The sequence below is a fragment of the Garra rufa genome, chromosome 25 (genome assembly GCF_049309525.1).
Source record: "Garra rufa chromosome 25, GarRuf1.0, whole genome shotgun sequence".
Taxonomy (NCBI): domain Eukaryota; kingdom Metazoa; phylum Chordata; class Actinopteri; order Cypriniformes; family Cyprinidae; genus Garra; species Garra rufa.
The window spans coordinates 30,775,569-30,796,331 of record NC_133385.1 but is presented as its reverse complement, the minus strand read 5'-3'; the positions used below and the strand labels follow the sequence as shown (position 1 = coordinate 30,796,331).

At 37.4% G+C, this 20,763-nt stretch overlaps 1 protein-coding gene across 1 annotated transcript in view; it reads right to left on the bottom strand.

Annotated features, from left to right (window-relative positions):
• LOC141302125 (SITS-binding protein) overlaps nt 1-3,063 on the bottom strand; it is a 66,513-nt gene extending 63,450 nt beyond the window's left edge. The window contains exons 1-2 of the mRNA XM_073832316.1: nt 2,312-3,063; nt 708-879 (exon numbers count right to left, since the gene is read on the bottom strand). Of these exons, the coding sequence (XP_073688417.1) occupies nt 708-879; nt 2,312-2,782 (643 nt within the window). The 5' untranslated portion in view covers nt 2,783-3,063. The remainder of the gene's footprint in view (nt 1-707; nt 880-2,311) is intronic.
• Between the last annotated feature and the right edge of the window lie 17,700 nt (nt 3,064-20,763).

The window sequence follows — 20,763 nt, the reverse complement described above, 5'->3', positions numbered from 1 at the left end:
AGGCTTTTGGTGTGAAAAGGCTTTTACATTTGCAAAAAAAGAACCTTTTATATTAAAAACGAACAAGCAAGCCCTGCCCAGATTTAAAAAGTAACGCAAAAGTAACATAACGCATTACTTTCTATAAAAATTAGTTACTTTTTAGGGAGTAACTCAATATTGTACTGCATTACTTTTAAAAGTAACTTTCCCCAACACTGAAAATGAAAATGTATTTGCACCACGTTTTCATGATGTACACTTATTTCACAATAACTGCAAGACTAAACTTGTTGAAAAATGTGAAGTGGTTTGAATAATATTTGAATGCACTACGCATCTGTCCATAAACATCTCCCACCCTGCCTCGAATAAAGCTAACAGCCAGACATAAACACAATGGTTATTTAAATCTTCCTGAGATTGTTTGCTTAATTAACTCTCGATATAAACATCAGGCATCTGCTGACAAATACCAGCGGGTTCAGGCTCAAGTCCGATGTCCTTTGTTTTGCAATCTTTCACCAAGCAGAAGTAACCATCCGTATTGTGTTACGCTCTCTATGTACAGTAGAGCCCCGTGATCTCAGGCCCGAGGCAGTTTTGAATTGTGTACATAGTCACAAATGAATGCGTGTTTGGACTGGTCAACAACGTGTGAAAGGGCAGCGTGGCCAAATTTGGCTAAGGGGGTGACAGTTAGTGATACGGAGCTCCTCTTTGCTTACCTGAGGATCCCAGGAAGTACCGTTCTAAAACTGATCCGAAGCCAGAAGGGTTGTCCCTAAGGTCGCTGACTGTGAAGGGCTGCATGGAAATGTTGGCATCGTTTATCGGCCAGTTGGGCGCATGGACGCTGGCACCTCCGTACCATGAAATATTCACCATGGAGAAACAGTCCTGTGAGAAAAAGAGGGTGACTATACTTTAAATGTATTGTTGTGGTCCATCTATACCATACACTGTAAAAAGTTCTCACCAGGTTCAACTTAGGTTTTTAAGTTCAGCAGCTGCCTTAAGTTTTTAAGTTAAATCAGCTTAAAACTACAAGTCATCTTAACTTATTACAATAAAAATGAGTTGATATAACTTGTCAGTTTAAATGACTTAAGATGAACTTAAAATCTTAAGGCAGCTGCTAAACTTACGTTTTTAAGTTCAAACTGGTGAAAACTTTTTACAGTGTAGGTAGATTGTTTATTGCAAGCTAAAGTCAGTAAAGTGAGCAAAATCTGGACATCCAGCTAAGAAGCTTTTGGCTCTCGTAACGCGTAAAAACAGGTGCAGAATACCTATAAGTCAAAGGATTGGACTGAACAAAGTGTTCTTAGGCTTAAATCTAAAATAACAGACGACAGAGCATTACTGAGGTAGGAAATGAAAGGATTAAACTCGAAAACTTCCGAAGTGCATTAGGACTTCGCTGAACAAAGAAAGACCTTGTCTTATCGGATATCTGCGAAATGTATCTTTGTGGCCATTATAGTCTGGTGAACTTTAAACCCTGCTTTAAAAACTTTTTTTGGCAGGTACGAATGCAAAGTAAACCAATTTTTATGAATAACAATAGGCCTATAAACCCTTTAAAAATGACTATTTATATAAAAAGACTATTTAAAGTTAAATAAAACTGATTAAATCATAAATAAAAGTTAAAAGCAAGCAAAGAGCTATTCAGATGTCAAAATGTTTATCCTTATGTAACACTGTGAAACAAGAAACCATTAAATAATCGTTTAGGATCTGAAGCCTCCCAAAGGAAAAACAAAAATATAAAGGTCCTAAAAGTATTTATTTATTGTATATATAGAGCTATGTTTCCATTGGGATTTCAAACATTTATGTAAACTCAAAAAATAGATTTAAATGTAGTCAGGAAAAGTATTTTTATCGAGTGATAAGTAAACCGCAGCGAACAAAAATCGTGTTCGTTTAGCGGTAAGCATAGTAACTGTAGCAAGTATTTATCAGCAATTAATCGTTAGGATCGTCGCTGACAAAACAAACACATTATAGTCACTTGTTCATTTGCATATTATAAATAGTTTATAAAATATTATATGTTTAACAGCCTTTAGGTTAACATAGCATGCGATTTGGTTTCTGCGCCAAAAAAAAAAAAAAAAAAAATCACACCATACAGTTTTGTTGGTTTTTGCTGATTCTTGAATATTTTGAATAAAAGTTAATGTTACAAGGTTCTTCAGAAAAGAACAGGATTATTTATGTTTTAAAAGTTTGTGGAACTTAAAAGGGTTCCCCAGTGATGTCAAGCTATAAAACACTTTTGGTTCTATTGGTTCTGTTCCAAGAAGTTCTAGTTAGATGTTACCTTCAGGTCCACATGACAGTGAATTGGAGTCCAGGTTACACTGTAGCACTCCGTATCTGAGTCCTCCTCTGATTCCAAAGATATCTTCACCTCTGCGACCGAATCCCAAGTGTAGCAGAACTCGGTTTTGTTAAGCCAGCACATGTTCCTCACAAAGGGAACCTCGATATCGGTGTTCCCCACGTTCTCCACGTCTATCTCCGCAAAAGTCTTGTCCTCAGTCAGTGTCTGTATGACCAGAGTTTGCGTCCGTCTCTCCCAAATAAGCCCACTAAAACTCCCCTTCAGGATCCAGTTCTTGTTGGGCTGATCCACAACTTGCCAATAAATGATCCCAATTGTCATGACAAAAAAGACAGCGACTCCCAAGCAAGCGATAGCCCCCTTCCAGGTCTCGTTCATCTCTTTCAACCCCGTGTCCCATGTCACCTCTGGGATTGGACTTGGGTTCCTGTTGCGAGTGTGTGGCATGGTGATTTCACAAAGAAGAAGAAGCGAAGAAAAAAGATCTAATCGAAAGTGATGATAAAAAGTAACAGTCTATCTGCTGAAACATGCAGAATCCTCATCATGTCACGGTCCTCCGCGCGTTCGATTGTCCGTGAACGTCAATTTTTGAATTGGATTTAATTGCGTCTTTGCGCGCACCGGCCGCCGGTCATCAACGGATCCAGGTCAAGTTCTCCAAACAGAATAATTCCAGAACAAATCGGAAAAGTAATGCATGCTGCTTCCAGTGCTTAAAGCATTGATCGCAGAAGAGTGAGCAGCCTTACCCGGGTTTGGCAGCAATGCCTACAAATAGCTCCTCAGCGGCTTATTTGCTTGGCCTGCACTTTTGCGCGCTGCTGTGACGTAACTCCATGCTGCTTCTTCGGAAAGGTACGAGAGAAAATGATTAGGCGAGCTTAACGATTACCGGGGGCCCCGGTCAGGAGCCGGACATGGCGCAGTGTACGGCGAATCTCCCATTCTCACTATCTGAGTGCACGCGCTTGGCATTTGGAGACGCGCGTTCAGAGCGATAGACTCTCAGCTCTGCGCACAATGTTTAAGCAGGTGCAGGAACCATTACTCGCAAACTACATTTCTTTTGATCTAATATTCGACTGGGGAAGGCTGAAATTTCTGTTTATGTGTGCAAAGTTGTACTTGCAATAGCTATCTGCATCTTGATGCATCATACTTGTGCATTGCCATTGGATCGTATGTGTTTTTAATTGTATTCCTAAATTGTATTGTACTATATCATTGTATTATATTGTGTGCTTTTTTGTATGGGTCAATGACAAATAAAATGTCCGGGATGATGATTAAATAAATAAACTGGGGAATCCCTGCATTATGTGAACAAACATTAATAAACATAAAAACAACAATGACATTGCATGCTTCAAGTCTTCCAAGTTTTTAATATTTTTGTCCTGACTTCCCGATCTATTACATTAATATGTTTAGTAACTGCATGGTTACTTTCATTTACGTGGTCTAATTGTTTGAGAGGAGCTTTCCCCCCCTTAAATTCAGTTTGCAAATTTGTTTACATGACATTTGTGAATATAGTCAAAGCTTAATGGTATTATGCACAGTAGGATTTTTGAACCGGGAGCTTTAAAAGAAAAAAAAAAAACAAAACAAATAATTTACTGCCATTTTATGAATATGTAATCATGTAATCAATAAAAAGTAACTGTATTCTGATTATAATTATTTTAAAATGTGATTAATCCAATTACAAGTTGTCTGTTTTTGGAATCTAATTAGGTAATCCAGATAACATGTAATCAGTTACTACCCAGCACTGCTTGTATATGCAAATACTGTACGTTTTTACTATCTGCTCAAAACAATGCAAAACAAAAACACATTTCAACAATATGTTTTAACAAAAGTCTTTATGTAGAAATCTTTCACATTACAAGACACGTAACTTCAATTGAGCGTGTCCAAACCTTTAACTAATAATGGAGTCTGTATATTTTATGACACTGAACATGCTGAATGTGTCAATGTAAGTGCTCTAGAGCAGCAGATATGATCCACAAGCAATGGGAATCCCCACTTGACTTATGACATGATTAATGACATGACAGCGTGGATGACACCTATGGAATCTCATCTGTCAACAGCCATTGTGTTGGGCTCACTGTGTGCTGCATCTGTCTATCTATCTATCTATCTATCTATCTATCTATCTATCTATCTATCTATCTATCTATCTATCTATCTATCTATCTATCTATCTATCTATCTATCTATCTGTCTGTCTGTCTGTCTGTCTGTGTGCATTTATTATTCACTGTAGCATGACCGAATACCAGACCTAAACATAAGTATGCAGCGTTTTCCATGCACATTTTGTTTTTTGTTTGCACGTTTCTTATGAGTTTTTATGGACCTTGCTGTGAAATTCGTTGCTCTGGCTCGGAGGAGCCAGGATCTGAAGAGTTTCGCATGAGACTTCATCCTTCTTGCTGCTACCACCACCTTAGACGATAATATGCTGACATCTCTATTCTGGATTGGGGTAACACCACCCTATCGACCTGGAGAGTGTCTGGCCCCGATCCGGAACACAGCTCGACCCAGAGCCCAGCCCACGATCACCCTGTTGCGCCGAGCAAAAGCCTGAGCCCACAGCAGATGGAGAGCCCATGCCCGCTACAATCAATGAGTCATCACCGAGGAGAGCAACAGAGCCGAGGATTGACCCGGAGCCGGAGCCTGACCCATCTGACCAGGTGCGAGAGCCGACAACTGAGCAAGCGCTGGTGGATGAAGCAAGGGAGTGTGAGGGCTTGGAGGAAAGCCCCGCACACTACACCACCGCTGATCATTAGATCCCACTGGACTCTGAAGATTTAAAAGACTCTAGCTTGGATTTATATGTGGACATGCCCACTCTTCTCCCACCATCATCAGAACTGTCCTGCTACGACCACGGAGGTCGTTTCCCTGTCTGCTGCGATCCTGCTATTGGGAGTCGCAATCTCCGTTTCAAACTCCCCTGATCATCCTGAACTCCCCTGATCATCCTGAACTCCCGTCCAGCCTCCCTCTCCCACCACCTCTGCACCTGGCCTCACTATCGCCTCCGCTGTCTCCTGTCAGCCCCACAGCTCACCATCTGTGTGGTGGGTTTGCTGCGGGTCTGCCAGTCTCCATCGTTGTCGTGTCTGCAGGATCCTATGTCTCTGCCTCCGGCCTCTGAGTCCTGGACTCCGCCTCGGCTCGTCGACCCAGCTCCACCATGGCTCCTAGTTCCCTCCTCATTGCCAGGTGGCCCATCAGTCGACCAGCTCTTCTGGGCTCCCTCGTCCCTCCGGCTTCGCTTTGGTCAGTCGTCACCCATCCGCTGCCAACCACTCCTCCAGGTGCGCCTCATCCCTTTGGCTCTGTCAGGCTCCTCCTTTCCTCCTGCTCCACCGCAGCCTTCCAGATCCCTGCCTCCACCTTGGTCGCAGGAGTCATTTGCTCAGCCTTGGCCCTCCAGATCCTCAGCGTCACCCTGGCTGGCCGGCTCTCTGTTTCCGCCTTGGGCTCCACCATTACCTCCTCTGCCGCTATCGGTTGGCCCCCGGAGTCGTCAGCCCTTTCTCCATCATGGCTTCTCCCTCCGTAGCTCCACCGTGGGTCGCCATCTTGGCTACGGCCTAGGTCCCACCTGGCTCCCCCTGCTCCAAGTTCCTTCTGTCTTCTCCCTGGCTCCTTCCTCTGTCCTCTCCACCGTGGACTCCGTTTGTCGTCCTCCTCCCGGGTGTCCGTCCTCTACCTGAACCACCACCAGTATTGTCCGCCTGCCTTCCTGCCAGCCCTGTGCCGTCCCCTGTCACCATCCCTCATCCACTCCTTGGTCCCCCTCTGTCCCTCCCTTTGTTTCTGTGGCATGAGGTCGCACGTTCCAGGAAGGGGATGAACTGTCAGACCCATGGACTTTTTTGCTATGCTTTCTCTCCTCTTGTGTTCCCTGACCTAATTTCTGTCTCTCTTTGATTAGTTAGTTCACCTGTAGTCTCGCGTAGCCAAACCTTCAGACTGACGGCTGAAGATCTGGAATTCATGGCAGCTTTCATTGGCAAAGGCCCGCCCATAAGACCGTTTGACCGACATGTCAAACAACCAATCACAGTTCGTTTCATTCAGCGTCACGTTTCGGTGCGTGGAAATGCCCCCACAACAACAGACTGGCCTGCAACAAGTCAGTCATTGAAATAATCAGCATTAAAAGTTAAATAAGAAGAGGGAGAACAAGCAGTAAGTCAGTAATTTGTTCGCGAACGTCGCAAATGTGTATAACAACAATGACTTGTGCATAAGCACCTTTTAGCAAAACGCCGAGTAAATCTGTCTGCGCTTTGTTTCCCGGCGGACCGAAAATAAACGCGACAAAAAAAAAAAAAAAAATTGACCCGGAAATCTGGTCAAATTCAACGAATCAGATGACGACTTCGGCATTCCTGAAGTGTTTCCAGTTAAGCGTACCATATGCATCAGACGTTTAGCCAACGTTCTGTGGGCGTGACGTCTGAGGCTGAGACTAATCATCCTCACCTGTCTATTCCTAATCTATCTATCTATCTATCTATCTATCTATCTATCTATCTATCTATCTATCTATCTATCTATCTATCTATCTATCTATCTATCTATCTATCTATCTATCTATCTATCATCTGTTTGTCTATCTGTCTGTCTGTCTGTCTGTCTGTCTGTCTATCTATCTATCTATCTATCTATCTATCTATCTATCTATCTATCTATCTATCTATCTATCTATCATCTGTTTGTCTATCTGTCTGTCTGTCTGTCTATGTTTATCTATCTATCATCTGTTTCTCTATGTTTCTACCTTTCTTTCCATATATCAATCTATCCCAGAAAACTTCTGAGAAAGGACTTTTGATAGTGAAGCAGTGATGTGTTGAAGCGGCCGATAGCCTAAATGCCTTGAAGATTAGTTGCGACTGGCTCAGATTCTGTAAGTCAGCCCTTTTGCACCTCAGGATTCTGCTGGCAGGGCTGTGGTCATTGGATAAGGCTGTGGGAACCTCACCTTGGCTGTTCACTCTTCTCCAATAATCACATAACCACTAGACGACTTCACCTATCAGCTGACTACTGACTGCCCCCCTTTTCCTTTCACTCATTTGCCTCATTTATTTTGATTAATGTTCAGATTTGGACATAGAAAAATGGTCCAGAATGACAGATAAGAGTTGCCAGTTGCATCTTCTCCACTTGTCTGCAAATGTGTGTGTGTGTGTGTGTGTGTGGGGGGGGGGGGGGGGGGGTTATGAGTATGTGACTAAGCCAAGTTCAACTTTACAGTGGCCTTGGCTCAGGATCAGAGTTGAGCGTGCTTTGGGGCCATGTCCAAAGGAAGAGTCTCAATTTACACATCAACTATACGACTCCGTTGAGAAGTGCTATAAATAACAGCTTGAATGATTGGTGGCTGGCTCTGCTTTCCACGGACTGTGAGCATGGTGCGTGAAAAACAAACGGTAGTATATATAGTGAATAATTCAGCGAACAACTTTGATATTGTTTTTATCATATGTAATTGGTATACTCGTACAGTGGGGTCTAAAGATCAGAGTGCAAAAAAAAAAAAATGCTCCTCTTTCGCATTTTTCAGTTCCAGTGATATTACCAGCAGAACAATAATTTTATTTATTATTTTTGCTATTTAATTAATTCATTCATTCATTACATCGGTTGCACCTAAATATAAATAAATAAACAACACTTTCCATTTTAAATAAGATTATTAGCCATTTTTTTATTTTTGCATTTCTTTATTTCCATATTTTGCACTTAAACACATAAAACAAACTTGATAATAAATAAATAATACAACATTATAATTTTAAACTAATATTATCAGCAATACAATTATTTTGTTTAACTTTTATTTGTGGATTTATTTTATTCTTTTGTACTTTAAATAAATAAATTAATAAAAAAATAAAAATAAAATACCATAGTAACAAATAAAACATTTTACATTAAAAATATATATATCTTTTTGCATTTGAAATAATAGTATTAGCAGTAAAATTTTTAAATTTCTTTATTAAAATTTTCATTTTACACTTAAACAAATACGAAATTAAAATAAAAATAAATATAATTTTCCATCTGATGCACTTAAAACAATAAAATAAAATAGAAATAAATAAAACAACATTTGTCATTATAAATTAATAAATAATACAACATTTTTGCATTTGAAATTATATTATCAGCAGTAAAATTATTTTATTTACTTTTTTAAATTTATTTATTTCCCTGTTTTGCAATTAAACAAATAAACCAATTTAAACAAACAAACGAACAAACATTATTTTAAATAATATGTTCAGAAGTACAATTATTTTATTAACTTTTTTGTATTTATTTATTAATAATACATAAATAAATACAATTGTCCATGTTTATTTGATATTTATTTTTCCATCTGTTATTCTTAAATTAAAACAATAAAATAAAATAGAAATAAATAAATAAAACAACATTTTCCATTGTAAATAAATAAATAATACATTGTTTTTGTAAATATAATCACATTTTTGTATATTATTAAATGTTTTGTATTTATTTATTTCCCGTTTTGCACTTAATAAAACAAATAAAACAATTTAAATAAATAAATAGATGCTTATTTGTCTATTAATTTCCACCTGTTGCACTTAAATAAAACAATAGAAATAAATAAAACAACATTTGTCATTATAAATAAATAATTACTTTTTTTTGTATTTTAAATATTACCAGCAATTTCCAGTTTTGCACTTAAACAAATAAAACAATTTTAATAAATTAACATAACACATTTCAATAATACATTTTATTTCAAACAATATTATCAGCAGTACAATTATTTTATTTTATTTTATTTTAATTTTTGTATTTGTTTTCTCATGTTGCATTTGAATAACTAAACATTATTTATACACACTATATTAAATATGAATGAATTAATAAAGATTAAAGATGTTTTGCCCCTCACTACACATAACTGAAGTGCTCTTTGCGTCTGCACACGCATCCGTCTCTTCTATTCTCATGAAGCAAAGTCTTCTGGAATGTTTTGGACCACCTTGATTTTTACAGTCGCAGATCTTTTTCATGTACATTCATGTAACATAATATCCCGGTCAATGCAATAACGGAAAATATGAGTGGCATGGCAGTCCCTCAAGGAAATATAAAATGCTGTTTGACAAAAGTTTAAAAGAAAAAAAAAATCTGCAGACCTTTACAAGCACAAGTATTCACTTCAAGCAGAAAGACTTTTCCATCTTCCTGTCTGGATCTTCAATTTACAATTTCCCCTTCCCTTTGGATATTTAATATAACCCGAGCTGGGAAAGTTTCCATAGCTTTTCTCGCGCCTGCAGTCCTGGCATCTCCGCCGGAGTTAACCCATAATTTTTAGTTTTTATTTATTTTATTGGTACACATATTTTATCTAGCTAAACAAGTTGCCTTGTTAACTGATTTTCCACTAAAAAAAGTTTAACATTAATATCTAGTAATTTACTAATTAACTGACTAAAGTTTTACACTTTTTATTAACCCTCTGGTTGTGTTTGGTTTACTGTCACACCTTAAAAATGACCAGACTCTAAACAACTGCTTATAAATCTCTTATTATGCTATATTATCAATTTTTTGTCAACTTGTTTTCTTTCATTTAGGACTGGTTTTGTGTTTCTATTTGCATCTGATTAATCGTAAGTCTCATTTATACTATTTAAGTAGGCACCTCTTTTTTGAGTGAAAAAAGCATTTTTATGAATCATTTTCACAATATGAGATAATATATATATATATATATATATATATATATATATATATATATATATTAAAATTTGCACTGTTTCTCACACTAGTGTGCTTTAATGTTTAATCAGGAAGTTTGCTTTTAAATGCTTTTATTTTGTACAAAATTGCAAAAATGACCGGACTCCAAACAAATGCTTATAAATCATTATGCTATATTATCGCCAAATATTGGATTCAATCTTTTTATCAACTTGTTTTCTTTCATTTAGGACTGGTTTTGTGTTTTTATTTGCATCTGATTAATCGTAAGCGTCTTTTATCCGGAAATAGACACCTAATTTTTTTTGGAAAAAAACAAACAAACATTTTATATGAATTTTCACAATACAACATAAAAAAAATGATTGAAATTTGACAAGTATAGCTTTGTGCAATTTTGTACAAAATTAAAGCATTTCAAAGCAAACTTCCTGATTAAACATTAAAGCACACTAGTGTGATAAACAGTGCAAATTTTTATATTTTTTATGTCATATTGTGAAAATTATTTATTAAAAAAATGCTTTTTTCACCTACTTTCAGATAAACGAGGCCTACGATTAATCAGATGCAAGTAGAAACACAAAACCAGTCCTAAATGAAAGAAAACAAGTTGACAAAAAGATTGAATCCAATATTTGGTGATAATATAGAAAAAAAAAAGAGAGATATAAGCAATTGTTTGGAGTCCGCTCATTTTTGACCCGGGAACACCACAAGTGTGACTTTTTGCATTTAAAAAAAAAACAAAAAACTTCCTGATTAAACAATAAAGCACACTAGTGTGAGAAACAGCGCAAATTTTAACATTTTTTAAACGTCATATTGTGAAAATTATTCATAAAAAATACTTTATTCCCTAAAAAAAAAATGAATTAGCTACTCTCAGTTAAATGAGGTCTACGATTAATCAGATGCAAACAGAAACACAAAACCAGTCCTAAATGAAAGAAAACAAGTTGAAAAAAAAAAAAAAAAAAAAACTAAATCCAATATTTGGTGATAAAAAAGAAAAATTAGAGATTTATAAGCATTTGTTTTGAGTCCGGTCATTTTTGACCGGAAACACCACAAGTGTAACTTTTTGCAATTTTGTTCAAAATAAAAGCATTTAAAAGCACACTTCCTGATTGAACAAAGTCAAGAAGTTTGAGTCCAATGCGATAACGTTAACTAGTATTTTCGGGGGGCAAATTTAAAAGCAAATTTCCTGATTAAACATTAAAGCACTAAAACAGTGCAAATTTTTTTAATCATTTTTTGTTTAATATTGTGAAAATTATTGATAAAAAATTATTTCTCACTTAAAAAATGAGGTGCCTACTTTCAGATAAATGAGGCTTACGATTAATCAGATGCAATTAGAAATACAGGACCAGTCCTAAATGAAAGAAAACAAGTTGACAAAAGGAATAAATCCAATATTTGGTGATAATATAGAAAAATTTGAGATTTATAAGCAATTGTTTGGAGTCCGGTCATTTTTGACCCGGGAACACCACAAGTGTGACTTTTTGCAATTTTGTTCAAAATAAAAGCATTTAAAAGCAAACTTCCTGATTGAACAAAGTCAAGAAGTTTGAGTCCAATGCAATAACGTTAACTAGTATTTTTTGGGGGAAAAAAAGACCCAAACACAACCAAGGTTTATTTATGACTCTCAAAATAAAGAAAACCAAATTAATTAATTATTCACTTGATAGATAGGGCAAACTATCAGTGAGTCCAATGTTATAAGCACTGCAATTTGTACAAGTAATCTGAATAAGCACTTACAAATCATAAAGCTAATTAAGATGAGCAGTCATTTTGATTTGATTTCATATTTTACCCCACAGCAGAACAGGCATCAGTTTCAGTCACAAACAAACTGCATGGGCCAATCTATAAATGGCAGCATTGGAAAACAGTGTGTGAACAGACCTTTGCTTGAAGGTTGAGAGGAGTCGAGTTGCACGAGTACGTCTCCTCTAACCCACCCGAACCCACCCTTTGCTAAACATTGGCACCTAGACAAGGAGCTCTCGCGCTGTGATTCAATTTCAAGAGCCGCGGCCAACTGTCCAAACCCCAAGAGCTCTTTCTAATCTCACTCGGGTACCTGATAAACAATTACACTGAAGACCAGGTACAGCTGCTGAAAATAATAATTTCAGTGAGATTTATTTATTTTTTTTCCCAAATGGACGGTCTGAAACCCAGAAGTCACACGCTTTTAAAACGAATAAAAGACGCAGGGGTGAAATTAACTTTAGGCTTGTCCTTGTCAGGAGACGGTTATTTTGACACCCTTAAAATGTGAGTCAATGCTGGTTTAGGTTTGCAGATCAGTGGACAAGGTTTCCCTCTTCTGTTGGGAAAGAGCTTTACAACACTGACTCTCAAAGAGCCATTCCGTTTACAGTGATCTGTTGGAGAAGAAATCTTCAGTTGTCTTGTCTGTTGTGACAATGTTAATATTAATAATTTTTTAATAGACAACAACTGGCAAAACAAATGGCAAATTATTTTCTCTTGTGGACTATATGTAAATGTCTTTTTATGTGAAATATCTTATCTTTAGTACTATTCAGGTCAGTACTACTGTAAATAAAAAAATAACATGCATTTTGTATGACCCCTCTTATTTTGCCCCTCAGATTCTGCAAGGTGGATGTAAACGTATGTAAATGGCACATTTTAGTACCTTTTGAAAAGTGACAGCTTTTGTACCTTTTCTTTTCTGAGAGTGTATTACAGTGGCCACAATATCATTCAATTTCAATCCTTATATCTAAAATAAAAAAGGGTCAATACATTTTTGTATTTTTTTTTTTTAATTGTTGCACTTTCCATCTACTATTAAAATTATTAACAATTATTATGATGTTTGTGGGTCAAACTGACTAACATTTAGACAATGCACCACATTCCAAAAACAAAATAAATAGGATATTTTCTAGTTCCTAATAGCATTCTAATAACATTTTCTAAAACTGTAAATATACTGTAAAATATTAACTTTTCAAATGTTATTTTACGTTTGTAAATTAATCTGTACTATCCCTTATTGCCTTATAGAGTTTTTTAACTTACATCACGGTTTATCATATTGGAAATACTTGGATGTAAACAACAGCATGGATTGCACAGTTAATATACTACTGAATACATTGTTCTGCTTATTTATGCTGTCTAAAACCGTGTGGAAGCTTTTAGATCATATAGAGAAGGACTCAGTAAGCAAAAAAGGGCACAGTATTTTGACAAACTAAAGTTAATAGGTGGTAAAGATACATATAAGCTGTATTATTTAAGATATTAGCCTAATATTTCACCTACCTGACTGGAAATGACAAGAGCAAACACAAACATCGTCAAGATGCTTGCCCTGAAAATCCAGGTTCAGTTTGGCCAACCATAAACGCCTTTTGTTCCTCAGACAGTTTTTGCACCCTTCTCCTTGATTTGTTATAACTTTTTGGCAGTCTATAGTACTCCAAATGTTTTTCCCGATCCAGACCAATTAGTACAGGCCAAAACATGACAATAATTGACCATAATCAGCAAAATATTCGAGTTTCGTTTGGTTCAGTGGCGTTGTTTACATTAAGTGCCTCCGCCAATATGGCCAACTGATTACGGGTGGTAAAAACAACAAATTATTTTGCATATTTAGTTCATTTTGTGCACAAAATATGTGCTTTCTCGTTGTATTAGAGTGTTCTTCACATATGTGGTGCGTATTTAGGACTAACGTTACACACGTTGATACAGCGGGAACGTTTAAAATCGTGTGCAAATTGGAATCCTGCATCCTGTTAAGGCCCTAAAGCACAACCATTACTTATTACTTTGAATCAACATTAATAATTAGTATGTTACTATCTTCAAACCAATAACGGTGTTTATTAAAATCATTGATCTGTTCTTCATGACTGAAGTATCGGCGCACAGTGTAGCTCCAAGCGCTCTCTGCTGGTGAAAATAATCAATACACGAGCGTGTAAAACGGGGCATTTTCAGGGATATGACACTAAATACTGGTTATATATTCGAACGCATCTCTGTATAGACCTGTAGAATGATCAGAAATGATTCTGGTAAGACATTAAATTGTTTTGAACTGTATTAAATCAAATGTGACAACGGTTTTTATTTTTATTCCAACATTTTCTGATCAAACCATGTACAAAATTGTATACATCTCAAAACAGGTGCTAACAAAAATGTGACATAAGGAAGCAGAGAGCAGGGAAAACGGTCAAACGACGTCAGAGGTGATTTTCCATCAAAATAAAAGACAATATTTAAAAAATATGTTTATATAAATATTTACATATCATTGTTTTTTTAAACAAAACCCATAGTTTGAAGTACATATTAAATGTGTATTTATTTAATGTTTCTATCTATTGCAATACTCCATATTTGCTTATTTAACTGCACGGTCCACAGACTTTTATTTTGAATGTTTTCTGACGCTTGTCTGGGCAGTTTTCACAGCAGTCGGTGTTCGAGGACCTTGAGCACATGAAAATAACAAAACAGCACATGTGACTGTTGAAGTCCAGAGCATTTACAGGACATGGCGAAACGGATAATGTAAGTGTTTTCATGTGTGTTTACTGTAAAGTTATGTAATTATGTAGATATAGGCCAATGTGTTGTTTGTGTATAAAAACCGTATCATTGCAAATTTGTCCTTCCGAAAAATGTGTACCTGTGTAGGTTTAGTGTGTACTTTTAGTACTCCTTCAAAAAGTGCCATGGTTTTGCCATGTTTTGAGGCGTTTACCATGGTAATATGATGTTATTTGGACTTAGCAGAAGAATAATACCTTCATTCTTGTTTATTGGTATCAATGTCCCTGGTGAAAAACAGCTAGAACCAGCCTTAGCCAGTTTAAGATGGTCAAGTTGGTATTAACGTTACATCCTGGTCAAACTGGTGTTCAGCTGGTTTTAGCTGGTTGGTCCGCTTGTCTACTGACCAGTGGTGGTCAAATCCCCACACAAACCAGCTATGACCAGGCTCGAAGACCAGCTATAACCAGTCAACCAATGTAGGCTGCTTTCAGCTGTTTTTTCAGCAGGGATGGTAATGCTACATGGGTAATATTATAGTAAAGACATGTTGTTTGTACATATGATAGTACAGTCAGTGTTATTCTCTGAAGTGCTTGAGTACAATGTAAAAATCTTTGCATATGAATATGGCAGTCATATCTGACCCTGGACCACAAAACCAGTCTTGAGTAGCATGGGTATATTTGTGGCAATAGCCAAAAATACATTGTACAAGTCAAAATTATACATTATTTTATGCCAACAATCATTAGGATATTAAGTAAAGATCATGTTCCAGGAAGATATTTACTAAATTTCCTACTGTAAATATATCAAAATTTAATTTGATTAGTAATATGCATTGCTAAGAACTTAATTTTGAAACAAGTTTGTCCTTCTGGAAATGTGTACCTGTGTAGATTTACAGTGTGCACTTATACTTGTAGTACTCCTTCCAAGTGCAATGGTGTTACCAAGGTTTGAAACATGTACCATGGTAATATCATATTTTGGATATGCTACAAATCTAATAGGCTACTATGCTTACCAATAACATGTTTTTGGACATAGTAGGACAATAATACCATTGTTCTGATTTATTGGTACCAATGTGTGAAGAAAACGGGTAGAACCAGCCTTAGCCAGTTTAAGATGGTCAAGTTGGTATTACATCCTGGTCAAGCTGGTGTTCAGCTGGTTTTACCTGGGTGGTCAGCTTGTCTCCAATTCTGACCAGAAGTGGCCAAATCCCCACACAAACCAGCTATGACCAGGCTGGAAGACCAGCTATAACCAGTCAACCAGCGTAGGCTGGTTTCAGCTGTTTTTTTTTTTTTTCAGCAGGGATGGTAATGCTACATGGGTTATATTATAGCAAAGACATGTTGTTTTTGATAGTACAGTGTTATTCTTTGACGTGCTTGAGTACAATGTAAAAATCTCGGCATGTGAATATGGCAGTCATATCTGACCCTGGACCACAAAACCAGTCTTAAGTAGCACGGGTATATTTGTAGCAATTGCCAACAATACATTGTATGAGTCAAAATTATAGATATTTTATTTTGTTCCCTTCCTACTCGTCAACTGGCAATCACTTGAGTCAAATGCAGTCACCAGACTGTGCCAAAACTAAGGCAAAAATACTAGGAAAACATAACTTACAAGAACTTTGGCTACAGAATGGAGTGACTTCTTCAAAGACTGGGTGTTGAAAGTAGACAACAGAAAAAAAAATTGTGAAGAAGAAAAAGACTAAATGATGGAGTTGATGGCGAACAGAAAATTAGTTTAAACCTTGAAAGCATAAAAACCATAAATTAGGAAATATTGGAAATGGTACAGAGAAATATCAAAGTGCATTTAACGGGTAAAAGCAAAAAACAAAAAACAAAAAAGTAGTGCGTGATTAACTTAGTTTTGTACTAAAAACAGCTGTTAAAATACTGCCTGTGGCTGTTTTTTGTCTGCTCATTGCTCATTGTTTTCCTATTCATTATAGTTTATAGAAGTTCACCTTTTTAGTCAGTGAAAGTCATGGAAAAGTCAGGGAGTTTGACGTTTGACTTGAGTGGGAACCCTGTCTTATGGCTGGTTTTGTGGTCCAGGGTCATATATGCCAGCTGTACCATGGTTCTTCCCCATTTTTGTAAGAAATCGGAGCATTTCATTCGAACCAGCTTGAAATAATATAAAATAAATAATTATAATTAATCCTCCAATCACATGGTAATACCTTGGAATATGAATAAATGAATTTCTTTCATGAAATTGTCCTTCTGTTTGTTCAGATATCCTTTATACCAGCTTGGTAACCCACAGCTGAGGTTTTTCCGTCCCACCTTCAACATGACCCTGGTCAGACCCGGCAAAGAACAGCCACCAGATACAGTACAATTTCGCATTTCTATGGAGTAAGTATTAAAAAGTCATTTTCATCAATAAAACCAATTGTATCACTGTGAAATTCTACAATGATGTAGTTGCATTATTCTCCACGAGGTGGCAGACAGCTCCCACAAATCTCTTCTGTCTTGCCACTGTAAATTGCAGAGTGGGAATCTTATTGCGCATGATGATCACAAAGAATTAAAGCATCTTAAGTGATGCTTAACTTTAATTGCAGGCCGGTTAGATGCAACACAGCATTTCGTAACAAAACCCCGGATGACGTTTCCGTGTGCGGTCGCACGGCCAACGATGCCTCGCAGCTCCCAGATTTGTTTACAGCTCTTTCACCTACTTAAAATCCGACTTCTAGTTCCTTTATTGATGACGTTTGTTAAAGTGCCCCTATTATGCCTTTTCAAATATGATATTTCATGTAGTGTGTCATGTAGCTGTATGTGAACATAAACTATCTGCAAAGTTGTGACGCCGACAGTGCACTATAAATAAAGTTTTTGTCTATCAAAAAAAAGAGTCGGCTCACATTCGCCTAAACGAGTCGTCAGCAATTCGAATCTTTTTTCTGTAACGGCCACACGTCACGAGCTACACATTTGCGTAATGTCCGCCCACATTCAATTTCGCGAACAACTTGCCCGCCCACAAACAGCAGGCCTACCATTTTCACGTGGATTACATCATGTCAAGAAGACGCCCTGCGCTGTGACAGCCTGTGAGAGTGAATTTGTTTTATATGCCCTTCCAAAAGATGAAACTATCAGTGGTTAACATTAATTTTTTTCAACACCTCAGCAGTCCAATGCCAATCTTGTGTTGTGTTCGCGTCATTTTACTGATGACTGCTTTTCTAATCTTGGGGAGTAACGTTACAACGCGAGATTCACCAAACGCTTGGTTTTAAAAAATGGATCAGTGCCCAGTTTATTTGGACCGGCTTGCTCCTCTGAACTTCTACCTGTAAGTATGATTAATAATTGTATTTTCTAGCGATCGTTCAAAATACGTCTTTGTGTACGTTATGGTGTGTAACAACTCCGCACATGTCTTGGTAACCGGTTAACTTGCGTTTCTGTAGTTCTGTTGTTCAGCTGTGAGTGCAATGTAGTCTAAAAAGTCTTGTGATTGATGCAGCTTGACTGTCTGTCTGCCTTATTAGTTTAAGTAATGATAATGATAAACGATGGCTTAACGCAGTGTTATGGATTGTACAGTGTTGAAGTTCACAACGTAGAGGTGTGCCCGGTTCGCTTACAAAAGCAAATTGCAAACACTGTCCACAGTTAACATATGACAACCACTGAGAAACATCCTGCTCCGGTCGTGCTTGCAAAACAGTTTCTTGTCGATGTGACACTTCAACCGTTTCATCGTCAGACTCCGGCTCGAATTGATAGGGTAAAATCGAGGCTATCTTTTCTATGCATTAACAGGTCTCCGCAGCTGTCATTCAGTTATGCCAATGGGCGTTTCGTTTTGCACTGAAGCGGTAGACCAATCCAAAAGGACTGCACCATCTGACCAATCACAGCAGTGAGGGCTCACGGAAAGGAGGGGTTTAGAGAGACTGATTCTTCGAACTGCTTCACACGAGTCGTTTACGAATCATTTAGAAACGGGGTAAAAATAAATCTAATTTTGGAGAAAACTAAAGTGTTTTTTGAACTTGCATACATGTAAACCTGTTTTAAGAGACTATTACAACAATATTAACTACCTTTAAAATGGCATAATAGGGGCACTTTAAACGTCACTAAAAATACAGCCGTAATTATTGCATTGCTGCGGTGTAATACGAATCAGGCAGTCAGACTGTTAATAATGGGTCTAATCGGAGTCCGCACAAGAAAAGAGGACAAAGTCTGCTTTGTTTTCTGGAGAACCTCAGGGCGTACATCTAAAGCAGTGACGCTGGAGTTATTATTCCGGCAGTATGTGTTCCAAACCGCACACGTTTGTAATTGGGCTATATGTTATCACTTGCGCAAGTGCTCAGAGGAAGCTTGCTTTTTTTGTTTAGTTTTTTCTACCTGCTTTTACTCCTTTGTTTTTACAGACTGTTTTGTGATCTTAAGTGTCTTAATCTGCACCAGGCATCCTTGTCACCTGAATCTAAACATTTCGTGCCTGTGCAATCAAAGGAAGAGGTGTTTTTTTGTTTTTTTTTTCTTGTTTTGAAACCGCTGCTGCCTCATTGGACATCAAGAACTGTTTTGTCTCCTCCAGAGCTGCGTTTGACACAGTCCCATCGCAAACAGCACGAAAGTAGACAAAGCAGCAGAGGTATCATTAAAACATTAAAGACATCCCCCTCTTCACTTTCTGCTTTTCAAAGATACCCTCCACTTTGGCAAGGAGTTGTTTTGCTTGAAACCAACCTGGTTTGCATAGTGATTATCAGAGCCAAAGAATTTTCAAAGCACTTGTTTTTGTCAAAGAGGGCCTCTTTACAAAGTGTTTGTACTTGCAGGATTTGTTTAACCTCGTTTATTTACCATCCTATGGGGCCTTTAACTATTTGATCCATCATCAACATCTTTTTATTTACGCTTTCCCTTGAATAATTTCATTTTAATGATCTTTTCTTAGTTCATTAAAGCTATTTGTCCACTCTCTTGCCGTCTTTATAGTCCCAGTGGTGTGAATGTAACCTAGAGGTCACGAGCTAACAAAAGATCCCTCTTTTTTTGGATTTCCTCAAAATTTGGAGTGTTTTGTCCCTCTGCGTCTAAATCACCTACTTGGAAAGCCTTTGAAATGGGTGGTGTGAGCGCATGTTTGGAGATGAGCGTGGACTGTTTATGTGTGAAGGGTGGGGCGCAGCTCAAACGCGCAGCAGAGAGGATTGAACAACAACGAGGTCTCTATCTTTATAAGACGTCAGTGCTTACAAAAGATAAGCCACACAGGCGCAAGGCACTGTTTACATCTGCTGAAGGTCATGACCGTGTTGCCCGGTGCTTCGTTTAATTGATTCTATGGAGTGGAACTGAGCAACCTCGTCCAAACAGATACAAAATTTACAGTATACATTAAGTGATTATTAAGATTGCAATTACATAACTTGTCATTATTCACTATTCTGTCATTTTTTTTGTCAACCCGAACCCCTCTGACCTAAAATATTTTTAATTTTACCTTAATATTTCAATAATTTAACAACACTCTTCAGACAATTTAAGAAAATATTTAACACCCCTCACATTTCAGCAACCATTTTAGTGTATCTTCTCAAGGGACAATCATATAGAAATGAAACTTGGATATATTTTAGAGTAGTCAATGTGCAGCTGGTATAGCAGTATAGATTTACTGTCCCCTGAAAATTACTCAACGTACAGCCATTATTGTCAAAATAGCTGGCAACAAAAGTGAGTACACCTTAAGTGAACATGTCCAAAGTGTGTTAGCACCATTGTTATCTGGCACTGCCTTAATCATCCTGACCAGATCTGCACAGGTTGTTGCTGAGATCCTCTTCCGCTCCTCATGGAGCTGCTGGACGTTAGACACACCTTACGCTTGAGGATGCCCCACAGGTGCTTAATAGGGTCCAGGTCTGGAGACATACTTGGCCACCCTCATCACCTTCAGCTTCCTTAGCAAGGCAGTTGGGTAACACTTTATTTCGATGGTCCATCTGTTGACACTCTACTAGTTATCAGTAT